Consider the following 16,040-nt stretch of genomic DNA (forward strand, 5'->3'; position numbering starts at 1 on the left):
TGTGCAAACTCCCCTGGAGGGATTGATCAGGGATGCTGATGCTTCTACAGTCTGATGCATGTTCTACTCTGCATACCAAGTTGGGTAGCATTCCCAAGATGATTAGGACCCAACTGGAAAACGTAAGTCATTTGCTTACAAAATAGAACAAATTCCATTGTTAATGATTTTTTGCTCTGCACCTAAGAGATAATGACTGTGCAGCACAACTTGTATTCAGATGAGAAGCCCATGAATTTCAGAATTCTGGTGTTCGCCGTTTTGTCAATTAATACATGAAATCTTATTAGATTAAACATAATTAATGCTGTTAACATTAATTCATTTATTTGGGCTTCACCAGGAGAGCAAATTGAATAGAACAGCCAGGCAGGAAACAGAATATTTAATCAGACTGGTAGTAATAGTCAGGGAGGATGGACCCTGAAAGGAAAATTCTGTCTGTCTTGATTCTAGGTCAGGCTGGATTAAACACAACCCTGGACTCTCATGTGCAAAAATCCTAACTCAGCTTCTGTTCACCAACTTTTATCTTGATCTTGTCCAGACCCAGAACTGTATGAATTAATGTATAATTAATAAAGAGGGAAAGTACTATACTCTTAGGTCATTACAAGCTATTCACTTAAGTATTAAATCAATTATATTATTATATTTGTTGCTGCTGGGTCTCCCACTGGATAGATACTATTCTTTTTTATTTTTTCCTCCTAACTAGTCAAAAATCTCTAGGGAAGCACTTTGAGACCATGAAAATATCCTGCTCATCATCAAAATTCCCCCCTAGATTTAGCATCCATGGATGACCTTCACCCTAATCAATCTTTACTAAAATCGTTGCCCACTGGTGATTTTCCGTCTCAGGACTCCCTCCCTCCACACCCACCAGGCAGCATCCCATTGCCCACTGCACACCGCACTCCCTCCCATCCATTTCATCATCTTAATTTAGTCCATCTGTTTGAGATTTGTTTACTTATTTAGAACACATTGATTTGTTTTATTCAAGTTATAGTCCATTACTCTTCTATTTAATTTTGAGGCTCAAATAATCCCAGAGTTGACCAGTGAGAGCCCCTTCACGTTGATTCTTGGGCCTCTTGATGTGACCTCGTGGTTTTGAGTGCTTCGTTACTGTCTGGCACAAAATATGCCAGGCTTTTTGTTTGTTTGTTTGTTTTTAACATTAAGACTCCATTACATCCATGTACCACAGTTTATCCAATTGATCTCTTATGGTTGGGGATTTAGGTAACTTTCAATATTTTGAAATGACAAGCAATTCTGCAGTGAACAAACTTATGCATGTGTATTTTTGGATTGTTGGAGGTTTATCTTCAGGGTTAATTCCGAGAAGTAGAATTTCTGGGTCAAAGGGTAAATGCACATTTCCCCTTCCTATACCCCAATTCTGTCTTCCCACAAGCATGTACAAGCGTCCCTTTCCCACAGCCTCACCAACAAAGTTAAGCTTTTCATTTCTGCCACTCTAATAGATGAGAGAAATGGTATCTCAGACCATACTTTAATTTGCATTTTTCTTACAATGTGTGAAGTTGTACATATTCCATATGTTTAAAAACCATTTTTATTATTTTTGTGTGAATTGTCTGCTCATGTCTTTTGCTCATCTTTTTCTATAGGAATTTTGGGGTTTCCCCCTTAATTTTTGAAAGTTCTTTATATATTAGGATTATTAGTTCTTTATGTGTGCTATATGCTGCATATTTTCTCCTATTTTACCATTTGCTTTTTGATTTTGCTTCTTTTTGACTGTGCTTGATTTTTTTACTTATAAAAGTTGGGTTTTGTTTTGTTTATATTTTAAGTAGTCAAACCTATTTTCATTTATATTGCATCTGGATTTTGGAGTCATTGTTAGAAAGCCATTCTCTGGACTCAGGTTATAGAGGAATTCACTAGATTTTGTTCTAGTGCTTATGTGGTTTCATTTTTTACAGTTTAGCTCTCTGATCCCCTTGGATATTTTTCTCCGGTGTGATGTGAAGAAAATAACTAATTTTATCTTCTCCTAAATAGCTATCTAGTTTTCCCAAAAGCATTTATTACAAAGCCCATCCTAGCCTTACTGATTTGAGATGCCACCTTTATCACAAACTAAATTTCCATACGTATGTGGGTCCTTTTTTTTGGACCTTCTACTCTACTGATCTGTCTGTTTATCCAGGTGCTAGTCCCATAGAGACTCTGTTTTATATTTTTTACATTGATGAAACAAATAAGGTGACAGGCCCAACTGGCTGTTCAGGGTTTGTACACAGAGCCACTGGGTGTCTGGATCAGTCTGTTGCTGGCTGGCTGCCCTCCTCCTCTCCTCTTCCCCGGCCTTACTCAACCACACATATGAGGAAGAGATGAAACCATCACTGTTGTTGCTCTGTTATTACTGTTAGTATGGTGCCGACACAAATGGGGTGGCTTAGTTATTTCACTTCCATGATTCTAAACCAAACTGGGTCAGACTCTGAACGTGATAAAAGCCCAAGGTCTCCCTGGCAACCAGAGATGGTTCTTCAGCTTAACACCCATCTCCACTCAGGGTGATTTCGCCTGGGGACGGGCTACCCCTTCCTGACAAGTTTGTATTTCCATGGTCCCACTGTGTACTTTAAGGCTGTGTGTGGGGGGTGCAGGCTGTTTTGCTGGCCCCCAAGATGGGTTCCCACATGCTGCTCCTGCCCTGTATCTGCCTGCAGCTGCCAGAAGAGCAGCAGGAATGAGAGAGCTCGTGGAGAGAAAAGCCGGCCCATGGCAGCCATTGAGATCACTCTGGAGGATGGCTGGTCTGGGTTACAGCGATTAATGTGATGTTAATCCCGACACAAATGATAGGAGAGGGGCCCTCTGGGAACATTTACAATCAATAAATGAAAAATGCCACTCCCATCAGATTCATTATCACTATGAAAAATCACCCAGCAACTACACAAGAAACCTGGCCATTGAGCCATTATTTGATGATTGGCAACACTCCTCCTTTTAAGGTAATTCGGCACCAGAATCTTTTTTCCTTGGAATTTGGCTTTAGAATGAGCCCATGGCCAGAGTTGCAACAACAATCAGTGCCTATATAACCACCACTGAAGCATTTTCTCACTTGTTCAAGGGAAGAAAAGGCAGCTGTGGCCTCTATGGTGGCTCCAGTTCACTGTCAGAACTGAAGGTGGTCCCACCTTCCCAAGCTGAGACCCAAGATTCACCCCCAGGACTGGGCCTCTCCGATGATGGCAAGGACCAAATCTTACACACCTGTCATCATTGCCACACTGACAGAACTTGTACACTTGTGAGAAGGAAAAAAAGGTAGAGAAGACAGAAACCAAAAGTGAGTTTTCTGTGCTGACCAGACACCTTCCAGAAGAACCTGTTACATTCTCTGATATTAGGAGTTGTCACTAACCTTGCTTGCTAAGAGACCAACGCAAACCATACAAATATGGAAGATGTCAGTGAACCTCGTTACTGAGAAGGAATGCTACAACCACCATCTTCTGGAATAAACCCAGGGAAACTCTCCCATGGTAGGAGGAACCCTCAGGCTCTCCCCTGGGGCTCCGGGGACTCACAGTGCTGTCGATGTACGCTTCAGTCCACACCACGTCGTGCTCCTGGTCGATGACTTTGGGCCGGCTGAGTACGTGGAGGTATTCCATGACATTTTCCTGCACATCAGCCAAGGTGGAGATCTGGGTGAAAAATCCTGCCAAGGGAGAACCACGTTTAGTAAAGACAGGAACAACTACAACTGGCGAGCAGACCTACGCTATGCCTTCTTAGCCTCTAGCTAATTTCTTTCTTCCCTTTTCCTTTTTAAACATTGTCTCCTCTCTACCATCACCCACTTAATGAGCAATGTGTTCATGTTAGAAAACAGAGTCAAGCAAAAAGAATAAAATGAAGATCAACCACAAACCCACCTCCCAGAAGAAGTCCCTGTTAATCCTTTGCAGAATCTCTCTCCAGATGTTTTCTATACATATACACATAGACTTTCTCTGGTAGATATGGGAGTCCTCTCTACATGCCATTTTGTAACCCCCCCCCCTTTTTTTTCATTTTAGTGTATTTATTTCCAATGGGAAAACTAAAAAGCACAAAATTTAAAGGCTGTCCTATTTTTATAACTATAATAGTTATAATAATTTTTTCTTTTTTTAAAAATTTTTATTGGCGTATAGTTGATTTACAAGGTTGTGCTAGTTTCAGGTGTACAGCAAAGTCAATCAGTTATACATATACATATATCCACTCTTTTTTAGATTCTTTTCCCATATGGGTCATTACAGAGTACTGAGTAGAGTTCCCTGTGCTATTTTATATATAGTTGTGTGTATATGTCAATCCCAATCTCCCAATTTATCCCTCCCCCCTATAATTAATTTTCGAGTGCTTAATAAGGGGCACAAAATTTGCTAAACACCCGATAAGATTTGCCTCATTTATTCCTGACAACATGATGAAGTGGGGATAACTTGCCCACTTTACAGATAAGATGACTGAGGCAGACCGAGCGTATGTGTTTCGGCCGTGTTCTCACCGGTATCAAGTGGCAAATACAGAAGGTGAAATGAGGCTTGAGTATCTTAATCTATGCCTTTTGCTTCTACAGAATTTTGCTCTTTGTGTGTTTAAGGCTGAAACTCCAGCTCAAACCCTCATGTAGTTACCAGACCTGCCTTTTGAATATGCTGGGTAGACGTGGTTTCTCAGTAACATAAAAAGTTCTAAACATGCTATCATCTTGTGGGTGGAGAGGCCATTTTGATCTCGAGTTCAGGAACTGCTATGCTCCTCTTCAGCTTGGGGTCCTGTTGGCTTTGCTGGGAGTTAGGAGATGTTAGAAGAGAAGGGCTGAACTGAGCACAGGTCTGGATCCCCAGGAGGGGGCCCTTCATTCAAACATTTATGGAAGGCTTTCTTGGTGCCTACCACTGGAGCAGCAGGAGTTAACTAGATGAGCATGACCCCTGCTTCCTGGAGGCCTGGGAGGTCTGAGTAAGCTGACAACTACAAAATAGCACAGTCAACATTATAGAGAAACACACAGCATGGACAGCCAATCACTTGGCTACCCTGAAGAAGGGTCAGTACAGCTGAACCCTGAAGGATGAGGACCAGTTAGCTAGAGGAAGGGGGGTTAAAGACTATGTCCGGCAAAGCAAGGAATGTAAGTAAAGGCCCAAGGTCAGAATTAGACCCATTCTAGGAACTGAAAAAAACTCAGAATGGCTGGAGTGAAAAGCTGGGGGAGAGTGAGTAGAAGTAGGGTGCTATAAGATCAGAGGAATTAGCAGAGAGACTATCACATAAGATCTTGGGAAGGAGTTTAGACTTTATCCTACAGGCAAGTAGTCATGGAAGCATTTTAAGCAGGGGGACACTGGATGGACACAGATTCATGTTTCCTCCCCATGCCTCTAAATAAGGACCTTTATAACTAAGTTTATGCCAGCCCCTACTTGCCAACAAATGAGAGAGGATATGTGTGCCTCTGAAGCCAGATCTGTCACAGCACTTGCTGTAGTGTTTATAGAACCTCTTAGTGTTTAATACAGGGCTCAGGGTAAGGAAACGCCAGCCCTTTTGTTGTCCAGAAAGGACCAGGACCCTCCCAGGGCATTTCCAAACAAAAGCCAGCTGGTTTGAATTTGGTATACCAACCCCAAACCAGGTTGGGACCATGTGGCTTCTGGCTTCCCGGTGACAGCTCTGCACAGTGCTAATTAACATGCACTGTCACTCCTGTCCACTCCACCCTCCTGGCCAGGGCCAGAGCCTCGCCCATCCCAGTAGAAACTGAGCCCCAAAGGCCTGTGAGACCCTGCTCTAGCTCAGGGCTCTGGAGCAGGGCCCATGTGTACCTTGGCACTCCCTCAGAGGCCAGGCACTACAGTTAGGGATGTCCATCTGGGTCACTGCTCACGCAAGGCTTCCAGGTGGCCCCTCTTAGAGGCATAGTGGGAAAGACAAGTTTTAAAGAAGATTGCTGGATGACAGCAAGCATCATAGTTATAATCCCTCCACAAACCACGACTGCAATCAGTGTTTGAATAAGAAAGAAAACATTTCAGCTCTTCTCTAGTAGGTAAACCTTTGGCTCTGCATGAAGGGTCTTAGAGAGACAAACATGACACAGAGGACACACCAAGAGAGGTGTTGCCACGTTGATAAGAGGAGGAGAGAACTCCATGGTCCTGAACCGTGAGGATACCTGGGTGAGCAATTCACAGTATAGCACTATTCGTACTGTGGGTTCCTGTACCAAATGTGCAGTAAACACAGCCTCTCTTGGGAGTTTTTCTTGGTTGTCTGTGTTTTCATTCTAATCCTCAAAGCCAACAGTAAAAATCCCTGATTTGGCTTTTCCAAAATAGGGCCAAGAGAAGGGAGGGAATAAATAGAAGGAGGGAGATGGGAGAGATAGATTCTCAGCATTCAAGGGGAGTGGGAAGGAAAAACAATCACACATTTGGAAGGGGATGGAGCTGAGGGATCATCCTCACTTGGCCTTGCTTATCATAATCAAAGTTCTGAAAAGTTACAAAAAGCTGGCTACAGACCCATAGCCAACAGTATACCTGACACCTCCATAAGGATGACTAACAGGATTCTCAGACTGAACTCGTCCAAAGCCAACTCCTGATTTCCCTGGCCAAACCTATTCCTCCCACACTGGGTCTTTCCCATCTCAGCAAATGACGCCACTGCCAAACTAGGCCAAACACTTAAGAATTATCCTTGATAGCCATCATTTCCTCACCCCACCCCATAGCTAATCCACCAGCATGTTCTTCTGGCCCTATCTCTAAAATATGTCTCAAGTCCAATCCCGCATTTCCACTGCTCCCACCCTACTCCAGACTCCACTGTCTCTCCCCCAGGGTACAGCAACAACCACCCTTGCCCCACAAATCCCCCTCCTTGTTAACTAGACTCCTGACAGCAGTCAAAGGAAAGTATAAAGCAGACCATCTAAAGTATAAAGCAGACCATCATCTCCCTGCCTAAAATCCTAAAACAGCTTCTATTTAGGGTTAGAATAAAATCCAAATTCCTTACCTGACCTCTAAGACTCTCCCTCACTAGGCCCCTGCCTCCCTGGATGAACTCATCCCCTTCCATCCTCCCACCAAGCTCATCCACCTGACCCTCCCCAGGAGCTTGCACCTACTATACCCTCTGCCTGGCACACCATTTATCCAGTTTTCTACGGATGGTTCCTTTGGATCATTCAGGGGTTAGCTGTCTGAACTCATTTCCTCTTGCTTCACCTTGCTTTCACTTTCTTCTGAAGATTCATCAATGCTGAATTCTGATTTACATGTTTACTTTGTTCTCTGTCAATGGAATATTGGCTCCATGAAATGTTACAAAAAGCTGGTGCCTGTCTTGTCCAGAGTGATATTCCCAGAACCAGCACATGGCTCTGTGAGAGCCATTACTGAAGCAAGGACATTCACCAAAGTCTTACTGTGATTCACACTGTCGCTCTACACTTGGGTAACACAACAGCTCTACATGTGTGTGTGCTCGTTGTATAGGGAGGAAACAGAAACAACAGAGTTTAGTAATTTGTCTTGGATCAATTCGAATACAGATTCATTTGATTCCGAAACCTTTGCTCTTAACCACTGAAGACACTGCCTCTTCCTGTAATGGCAAAGGACAGCATGGCGGCTGCTCAGACCATGGTCCTCCTCTGTAAGGACACCCCTAATGGGCTGTTTGAATCTCTGTGGCTGGGAAAGTTTGAGGCTGGGGTGGGGAAATATGTGGTTGCCCTATGAGGTTCCTGGCAAATGCACAGTAGTTAGCACCAAAGGTCTACTCAAAACCCATACCACAGTTCTAACTTATATTTCAATATATAGACCAGAAATGCAGATGTATAAAAGGTAAGAAAATCTAGAATTACAAAGATAATATTAATAATGTACACTGCAAAGCTTAATGCAAATCATGCAAATCAGATCGTCTAACCCCAACCCGTTAAACTGTAAAACTTTTCTGAAAGAGTCTCTTTTTGTTTTTAAATGTTTTTCATGTAAGTTTTAGTTAACAAATGTACCTTTTGATGGATAACAGGAAGTCGCTGAGGGCTGGACTCTTTGGCTGTAACCATAGATGCTTCCCTCCTTCTCGCTCTGCATCCTTTGAACTGGCCACTTTCCCTCCCCTTCCCTCACTTCTTTTTATTTCTTTTAAATTCTAGCTCTTGAATGTTTATTCTCTTCCTTAATGTGCATTTTTGGACTTCATATATCATGTAAGAAAACAGAATCAGCAATCTTTTGGTAATTATCAAGGAGTAATTAATGCTGAAATTAGCCACCTATTATAAATGATCTGCTCATTTTTCTCCATAACATCAATTTATTTACCTATTCCCTTACAGAATCTCCTGTGAACTCTGAGTTACAACTACTCAGTGTGATAAACCACATGCAGCCTGGTGCTTTGCATTTCTGATACTTTACTACCCTTACTTAGAGATTTCTTAAGAGTCCCTTGTCTAAGTGGTGCCTCTGCATGAGATGCTCCATCAGTACATCATTCAACCCTCCACTTTGCAATGACACCAGATCTGAGGGACCCCGGAGTCTGCGCCTCAGTGGGAGACCATGGCTGTCTACCTCACCAGTAAGGTCTGGGTAAGGTCCTCGTTCTACTTTTGGTGTGATGGGCACTGCTCCCTTGAGTCTTTTCAAAGACTCTTTTCCCCTCTGACATTAAGGCAGGCTGAAAACAAGAAAGCCAGTGATCAGGTCCCAGTCTTCTCAAGGCAATAAGGTAGGCAGTGATGTTGCTGGTGTGACCTGGTGGGCATCCTCTTACGGAACAACGGTGTTCTTGGAAGACCCTCACAATATTCTGTCCCATCTTCGTCCTCCCCATCAACATCACACACTACTGAAAATCGCTTTTTTCTATAGAAAAATGCAGAATTGATAAACAACTTTCTACCTCCATATCTCTTTGGACCATTACAAAGAACAAGTAAGAGGTCTGTTGGGCCCTGAGAGCTGAAGGGCACATGTCCGATGAGTTGGAAAGAGAAGACCAAGGAGAGAATGACCACTAGGGCAGGGAGCCCAGGGGCCTCAGTGGGCATGTGCCACCTGGAGAAGGGGGCTCCCAAGTGTGAAACTATCAGAATCAGCCAGAACCTCTGATTTAGGAGCAAGTCTTTTGTGTGTGAATAATATTACATTTTTCTCTTTTTTTTTAACATCTTTATTAGAGTATAATTGCTTTACAATGGTGTGTTAGTCTCTGCTTCATAACAAAGTGAATCAGCCACACACATTCATACATCCCCACATCTCCTCCCTCCCGCATCTCCTTCCCACCCTCCCCATCCCACCCCTCCAGGCGGTCACAAAGCACCAAGCTGATCTCCCTGTGCCACGTGGCTGCTTCCCACCAGCCATCTACCCTACACCCAGTAGTATATATAGGTCCATGTCACCCTCTCAACTTTGTCCCAGCCCACCCTTCCCCCTCCCCGTGTCCTCAAGTCTATAATATTATATTTTTAATTTCAAATTTCATGCTAGAAAAAATAATTTAAAGCAGGGGTCCCCAATCCCTGGGGACCATGGCTACTGGTCCTCGGCCTGTTAGGAACCAGGCCGAACAGCAGGAGGTGAGCAGCGGGCAAGCTAGTGATGCTTCATCTGCCGCTCCTTATCGCTCCCCATTGCTCTCTTCACCGCCTGACCATCCCGCCCATCGCTCGCGTTACCGCCTGAACCATCCTCCCCCACCCAGTCTGTGGAAAAATTGCCTTCCATGAAACTGGTCCCTGGTGCCAAAAAGGTTGGGAAGCTCTAATTTAAAGGATCACACTGTGGAGCTAGGAATGCTGGCTTGCCTGCAGCTCTATCGCTGTGCCCCATTCCACCCTGCCTCGTCTCCTCGGAGAGCCTTAATATCTCCATTTGTAAAATGTCAGAAACTGGACCACATGCCTACACAAGCTGAAGCAGGACAATTTCTGGAACACATAGGCTGGGTACAAATCCCAGCTCCAGTCTTTATTAACTATAGACCATTAAAGTCCTTTCTCAACATCTAGATTCCTTTTCCTAGATTCTCTCAAATCATGGGAAATATTCCTCTATGAACCGTGACTTTCTTCTCCCCAAAGCGAAGCAACCTCACACCCTGGTGAAGAGTTAGGCTCAGGCTTTGGATCAACTGGGCCTGAATCCTGGCTCTGCCACCTGCTAGCTGGTAACCTGGGGCGAGCTGCTCGTCTCTCTGAGTCTCAGTTTCCTTCTCATGCACTTTATACAGCTCTAATGAGGGTCAAAAGAGATAATACATAAAAGTACTTTGCACTTTACCTGGCACTTAGTAAGAAGTTTGTCATCCTTAGTTGCTATTAACAACAGTAGCACCATCTTCATCTTCACAACTATTACCCTTTCCACTCAAATTCTCAAGTTCTATGGAATCTACACAAAGAATGTATACAACTTAAGTCTCCATTAATGGAAAAATGGATTAAAAAGATACAGTGTATACACACACACACACAAAGGAATATTATTCAGCATGAGAAACAAGGAAATCCTGCCATTTGCAAAAACATGTATGGACCTTAAGTACATCTTGCTAAATAAGATAAGTCAGACAGAGAAAGACAAATACTGTATGATATCACTGGTATGTGGAATCTAGAAAAGTGAAAATCATAGCCACAGAGTTGAAAGGGGATTACCAGGGGCTGGGGGTTGGGGAATTGGAGAGCTATTGGTTGAAGAGTACAAAAAAAGAATTATACAAAGGTATCTGAATAACTGTCATTTTTGCCTTCTTCCACCTTTTCTGAAACAGCAAAAAATTTTAATTGCCAGTTTTCCCCTACTCCAAACAACCATTCTGGCCTCATAAATTTGACACTTGGAAAGGTATAGTGAGGTTAAGAGATTTCTAGTGGGAAAAGGCTGTGGGTCTGAACTTCCAAGGAGGTCTCAGGCCGCCAGTTCTCTTTCAAACAAGGAGAGACTGACCATTAGCCTATCAAAGAGGGACAGGCTGAGCAGATAACCAAGAGAGACTCATGTGGCGTTTCCATTCGATCTAATGATGACAGATAGGTTGAGAACCAAACACAGAGACCCTTCTTTATTTGCACAGCTGGAAAACACTCCATTCACCGTGATTTTTGAAGGAGAATCAGGCAGTGCTTATTTAAAATCTTGGCACACTGAACATTACAGAAGGTCATCAAGGCTTTATGGAGTATCTGGGCTAGTTGGCCCCTCTTTTCAGTTTTCCCAGTTCACTTGTTTAACCAGCAGTGTGAATGCAGAATTTTAAGTTCTATAAGCCATTCTACAGTGGCAATAATTGTTTTAATGTATTTTAAATGGTTTGCTGCTTTGCCTCATTAGGGCTGGTTGCCTCAAGATAGGACCTAGTTATGCATAAAATGAGACAAACCAATGAGCTCCAGGCCTCTCTGGATTTTGCTAGTGGATTGGAGGAGGCAGAGAACTCCTGTGAGGGCTATGAATATGCCCAGACATCCACTTCCAGAGGGCAGTGTCAGAGGTCCACCGACTGAGAACTGTCTCCATGGCCACCAGACTTCCAAACAAGAAGTTTCGCACCGATAGCAGGTCCTTGACCACTGACCCAGGGACAATGAGCTGGTCCTGACAACTCCTGCTCCTCCCTAGGGTCACTCTGGTCAGTCAGCCAACAGGCTTCTCCCTGGGCTTCCCTGGGTCTGCTCTGGTCCCTGAATGGTAATGCTTCATTTCACTGAAGAACTTGGCTGAGTCAGGGCAAAAATATGTAAGGAGGGGGGCGGGCCCTCCCTGGACCTCATGTCACTTGAGATGAAAAATGTTACGCTGCCTCCATACTATAACAATCTGAGAGTATAAACAATGATTTAATTAATGACCATAGAAGAATACTTGCTCACCGACGTTACGTTGGTCTAAACCCCATAACTGACGCAACATGAAGCCGATGTTTATGTGGGCACAGATGACTGGAACCTGACATTTTGATGGCAACTGCTACTTTGAAGAGTGGCAAACAATGACATTTTATTCCCAAGGCCCTTTAGAAGAGAAGCAGAGGAGGAAGGTGAAACTACTGTGAGGGACTGACTCTGGCAGGGAAGGAAACAACTGGATTTGGACAGGAAGAGAAGGAGAATCACTGCGGAATCCAACGGCTGGGCCAGCTAAGCAGCTACTATTACCTCCTTGGATTTTCCAAGTTGCTGCGCTCAGAACTTATAAATCTAAAGGGCTATATTCTATGGCCAGGCCCCGAAATACTCTGAGTTGACCAAATTGTCTTCAAAAGGATTCTTCAAAGATTCTTATAAACAATGACTAAAACTAAATTATGGTGTAATATTAGTTGATTAAGACAAGACTTCGATTTGAGTAATTTTCATCAGCTGGACACAGACAGTGGTAAAAACAATAACCCATGACTAAATGCATACTCGCTGATGGGAAGAATCGCAGTCTGATGTGGCAGGAATAACATGAAAACTTTTAAAAATTAAAAAATGGAAAGGAACTCTTTCTTTCAAGACCACAGAATCAAGGAAAAAATTGAGAAAGTGTAGCTCACTCAAATGTCAGTGAAGTTCCAAAAATTATCTCAATGGTCTCTTTTCTCAGAGGCAACCTAGGATCCATTCAGCCTCCATCTCCTCATGCCTACTTTCCTTCTATATTCCCCCTTCAAATGAAGCCAAATGCATTACTCTGAGACAATCAGAATTACTGATACTTTTGAGTGAGGTGAGCCATCCAATAAACTAAAATAATTGCAGAACATGTTATTTTAGAGCTTCAAGGAAATGTTCAAACCTTTCATGCAGTTCTCCATTATTAGATGAGGAAATTGAGACTTGCTTCAAAGATTTCTCCAAGTAGAAGCAGATAATAAAAGACAATGCCAAACGAAGGGAAAGTGAGGCAGAGGTTTACTTGCTTGGCTAGGCACCTATTCCCTGAGAACTTCCCGTGTCCATCCACCTGCAGAGCACATATATTTTTCTTTGTGGGCTTAACTCTGCCTACATGCAATTCGGCAGGGGAAGACCTGTCCCAGGCTGGGTGTCAGAATCATTTTTGGGAGAAGATATAAACTCTCCTTTCTCCACAATAGGTGTTACGTGGATAGATGGGTATGCACAGCGTGGGGTAGCCATTTTTGACATGCACATGCCCTAGCAGAGAAGGTCTATCTACAGAGAAGAAGAATGCCACGGAATGTAGAAAGAAACCAAGAAGGAAAAGAAAAACAAAAACACAGCCCCTGGTCCCTCATGAGACATAAGCTTCCCTTCCCACTCTGGGTTCTGACTCACTCTCCTCTCTCTCCAAAACACTCTTCTTTTTAATTTCAGGGAGCAACTTTGGTTGCTTGCAACTAAAATAACTTTGTCTTAAGTCACCAAAACTAAAGCTGAGATCTGCCAACCCTTCCCTGAGTCCTCTTTCCTCCACTAACATACATATATTGGAACTTTTATAAAGGACGGCATAACAGGCAATGTAGAAATAGACCACCTACATCCACCAATACCAATTTACTGTGCAACAGGACATATCTTCCTTTATTAGTATTTATAGTCAATTTGCTCATTTTTCAAACCTTAAAGAAGCAGCCACTCTACATAGAGTAGGAGGTTGGGCTGAGTGCTCAAGAGGAAATCAGAGTGACAGGCTGCTCTCAGGGACTGTATAGCCTCTGAGCAGAGATAAGACATAACCACAGATCAATATAACACTAGGAAATCATATGGGGCATTTCTGTGCCAGGCACTGAGCTGCCAGCTTTACCTGCATGGCCTCATTCGTGCTCACAGCATCTGTCTGGGGGCAGGTATCATCACTATCTCTGTTCTGTAGGTGATATAACTCAGACCCAGGTAGGTATGGTAACATCTACCACCGTGATTGGTATTTGGTAGAGGCTGGATTTGAACTCAAGGAGTTTGGGTTAAGACTCAAGGAATCTAGAATATACCACCTATTTGCCTCCTATGCTTTGCCTTCTTGGTTGTGTGTAGACTGAAAAGAAGCCCTTCATAAGACTGGAGGCCCTGTTCCTTCCCTCCCTGTGCCTTCCCTAAAGCATTGTTTCCAACACACATCAGGGCCTGTGAATGTAGAAAATTAACCTGTGAATGCAGAAAAGCCAACAATTATTGAGCACTTACTAGGTCTCAGCACTGAACTAGGCACCTAATCTGTACTATTTCCTTTTTTAACCCTATATTCAATAAAAATCAAAAAGAAAAGCTATTATCACCCTCTCCACTTTGAAAATTAGAACACTGAAGCAGGTTAAAGTTAACTAAGTTAATTAGTTATGTAGGTTAAGTTATGCTATGGGAACATATCAAACTGGAAATCTCACTGGCTTAACACAAAGGTTTATCACACAGACTATATATCCATCATCGGCTGGCAGATGGCAGAAGACAGGGTGAGTGGAAAGGCATCTGCTCCATGCGGCCACTCAGGAACCCAGGCTATTTCATCTATTCCATCATGTAGCTTCAGAGTTCACAGGAGCAGAAAAGAATATAGATACCACCAAACCAGCTCTTAAGTGCTTTAGCCCATAAATGACCCAGGTTGGTTCTGCTTAAAGCCTGTTGGCCAGAACCAGTGCAAGGGGGCTGGGAATGGTGAGTGAGCACATGTATATTTGGTGCATGGTAAATGGCTCTGCCATAGTAATTCTTCCAAGGTCACTCAGCTACTAAGCAATAGAGTGGAGAGGCTTAACCACTCCACTTGACTATGTCCTCAAGGTTTATAAACACATTTTGGGAGAAGTTGTTACAAGTCAGTCATAATCATTTAGAAACATCCAGACCTTATCTTAGAATTCACAGCCTTCTGGTAGAACTCTTCACTTTCTCGTGACTGTCTCTGTTTCTACACATCCACGGAGAACTTATTCAGAACTGAACCCATCCAGGGACCTACCTTTATTGGCACAGGCCATCCACTTGAGATTGTCTGCAAAAGCAGCCTCTCTTCCAATAAGGTACGTGAAGATGCGAACCTGAGAGGAAGAGGAACACCCGGATCAGTGGTTTTCACTTTTCACCCTCCTGCCCAGACCACAAGCATGGCTCACACACATGTGGTTTACCTCTTTAATGCTCCATGCTTCCCATCCTTAGAAACATATTTAAGACATTTGAAGTAAAGTCAGCTAGAAATATATTCAAAACTGGGGGCTTTGATCTTTTAACCCATATGGCACTGGTGGTGGTTGTTTTTCTGTGTGCAACTTGCGACAGAGAAGAATAACTTGAAACGGGAGACTGGCAGCATCGTGGGCCTGGGTTTGCTACACATATATGGACAAAGATCATCCAGGTCTGGACCAGATTGGCAACCATTTTCCTCATCCGCACAGGAAGTACAGAGTGTGCTCTTCTTGGGAATAAAAACGCCACCAAAAGAACTTCAGCATGCCCCCCACCCACCCAATGGTGAGAACAGGCTGCAGACACTCTCTTACTGTCTGTGGTGGTAATTAATTGGGATGAGAGGCGCAGTCTATAGCCAGGAGACCAAAGGGAACCCTCTCTAGCTTTCCTAAACTTTGGCTCCTAAAGAGCAGAGAACACATATAAAACCTTGGATCTCTCACTTTCTATTGCCTTCTCAAATTTCTATTATGAGGCCAGAATTCTTTGAAATAAAGTACAACCCACCTCCCAGAGTTGTACTTGAGGGTTAGATGGAAGAAAAACCAGAAATTAAAAGGGTTAAAATCCTTTGGTTCACATTTTAAATGGCATGTGGGTCAATACCGCACAGTCCAAACAAAATTCTTCTGGCAGGTGAAGTCAGTACTTCGGCCACCAATTTATGACTGAGTTAAATGCAGACATGGTATTAGATGAATTACATTCAACATGTGGTCCCAAAGTCTTTCCAGCTGATGTCTCCTCCACTCAGCCAGACTGGGTCAAGCACCCCTACGGCTCCTTCAGAGCCTTTATT

The 16,040-nt window shown here is 43.3% G+C and overlaps 1 protein-coding gene across 1 annotated transcript in view; it reads right to left on the bottom strand.

Annotated features, from left to right (window-relative positions):
* Positions 1-16,040, bottom strand: part of CACNA2D3 (calcium voltage-gated channel auxiliary subunit alpha2delta 3) — a 789,028-nt gene that overhangs the window by 261,705 nt on the left and 511,283 nt on the right. Inside the window, exons 12-13 of the mRNA XM_068557675.1 lie at positions 15,009-15,087; positions 3,588-3,721 (exon numbers count right to left, since the gene is read on the bottom strand). Coding sequence (XP_068413776.1) covers positions 3,588-3,721; positions 15,009-15,087 — 213 coding nt within the window. The remainder of the gene's footprint in view (positions 1-3,587; positions 3,722-15,008; positions 15,088-16,040) is intronic.

The sequence above is a fragment of the Eschrichtius robustus genome, chromosome 12 (genome assembly GCF_028021215.1).
Source record: "Eschrichtius robustus isolate mEscRob2 chromosome 12, mEscRob2.pri, whole genome shotgun sequence".
In the NCBI taxonomy this organism is placed as follows: Eukaryota; Metazoa; Chordata; class Mammalia; order Artiodactyla; family Eschrichtiidae; genus Eschrichtius; species Eschrichtius robustus.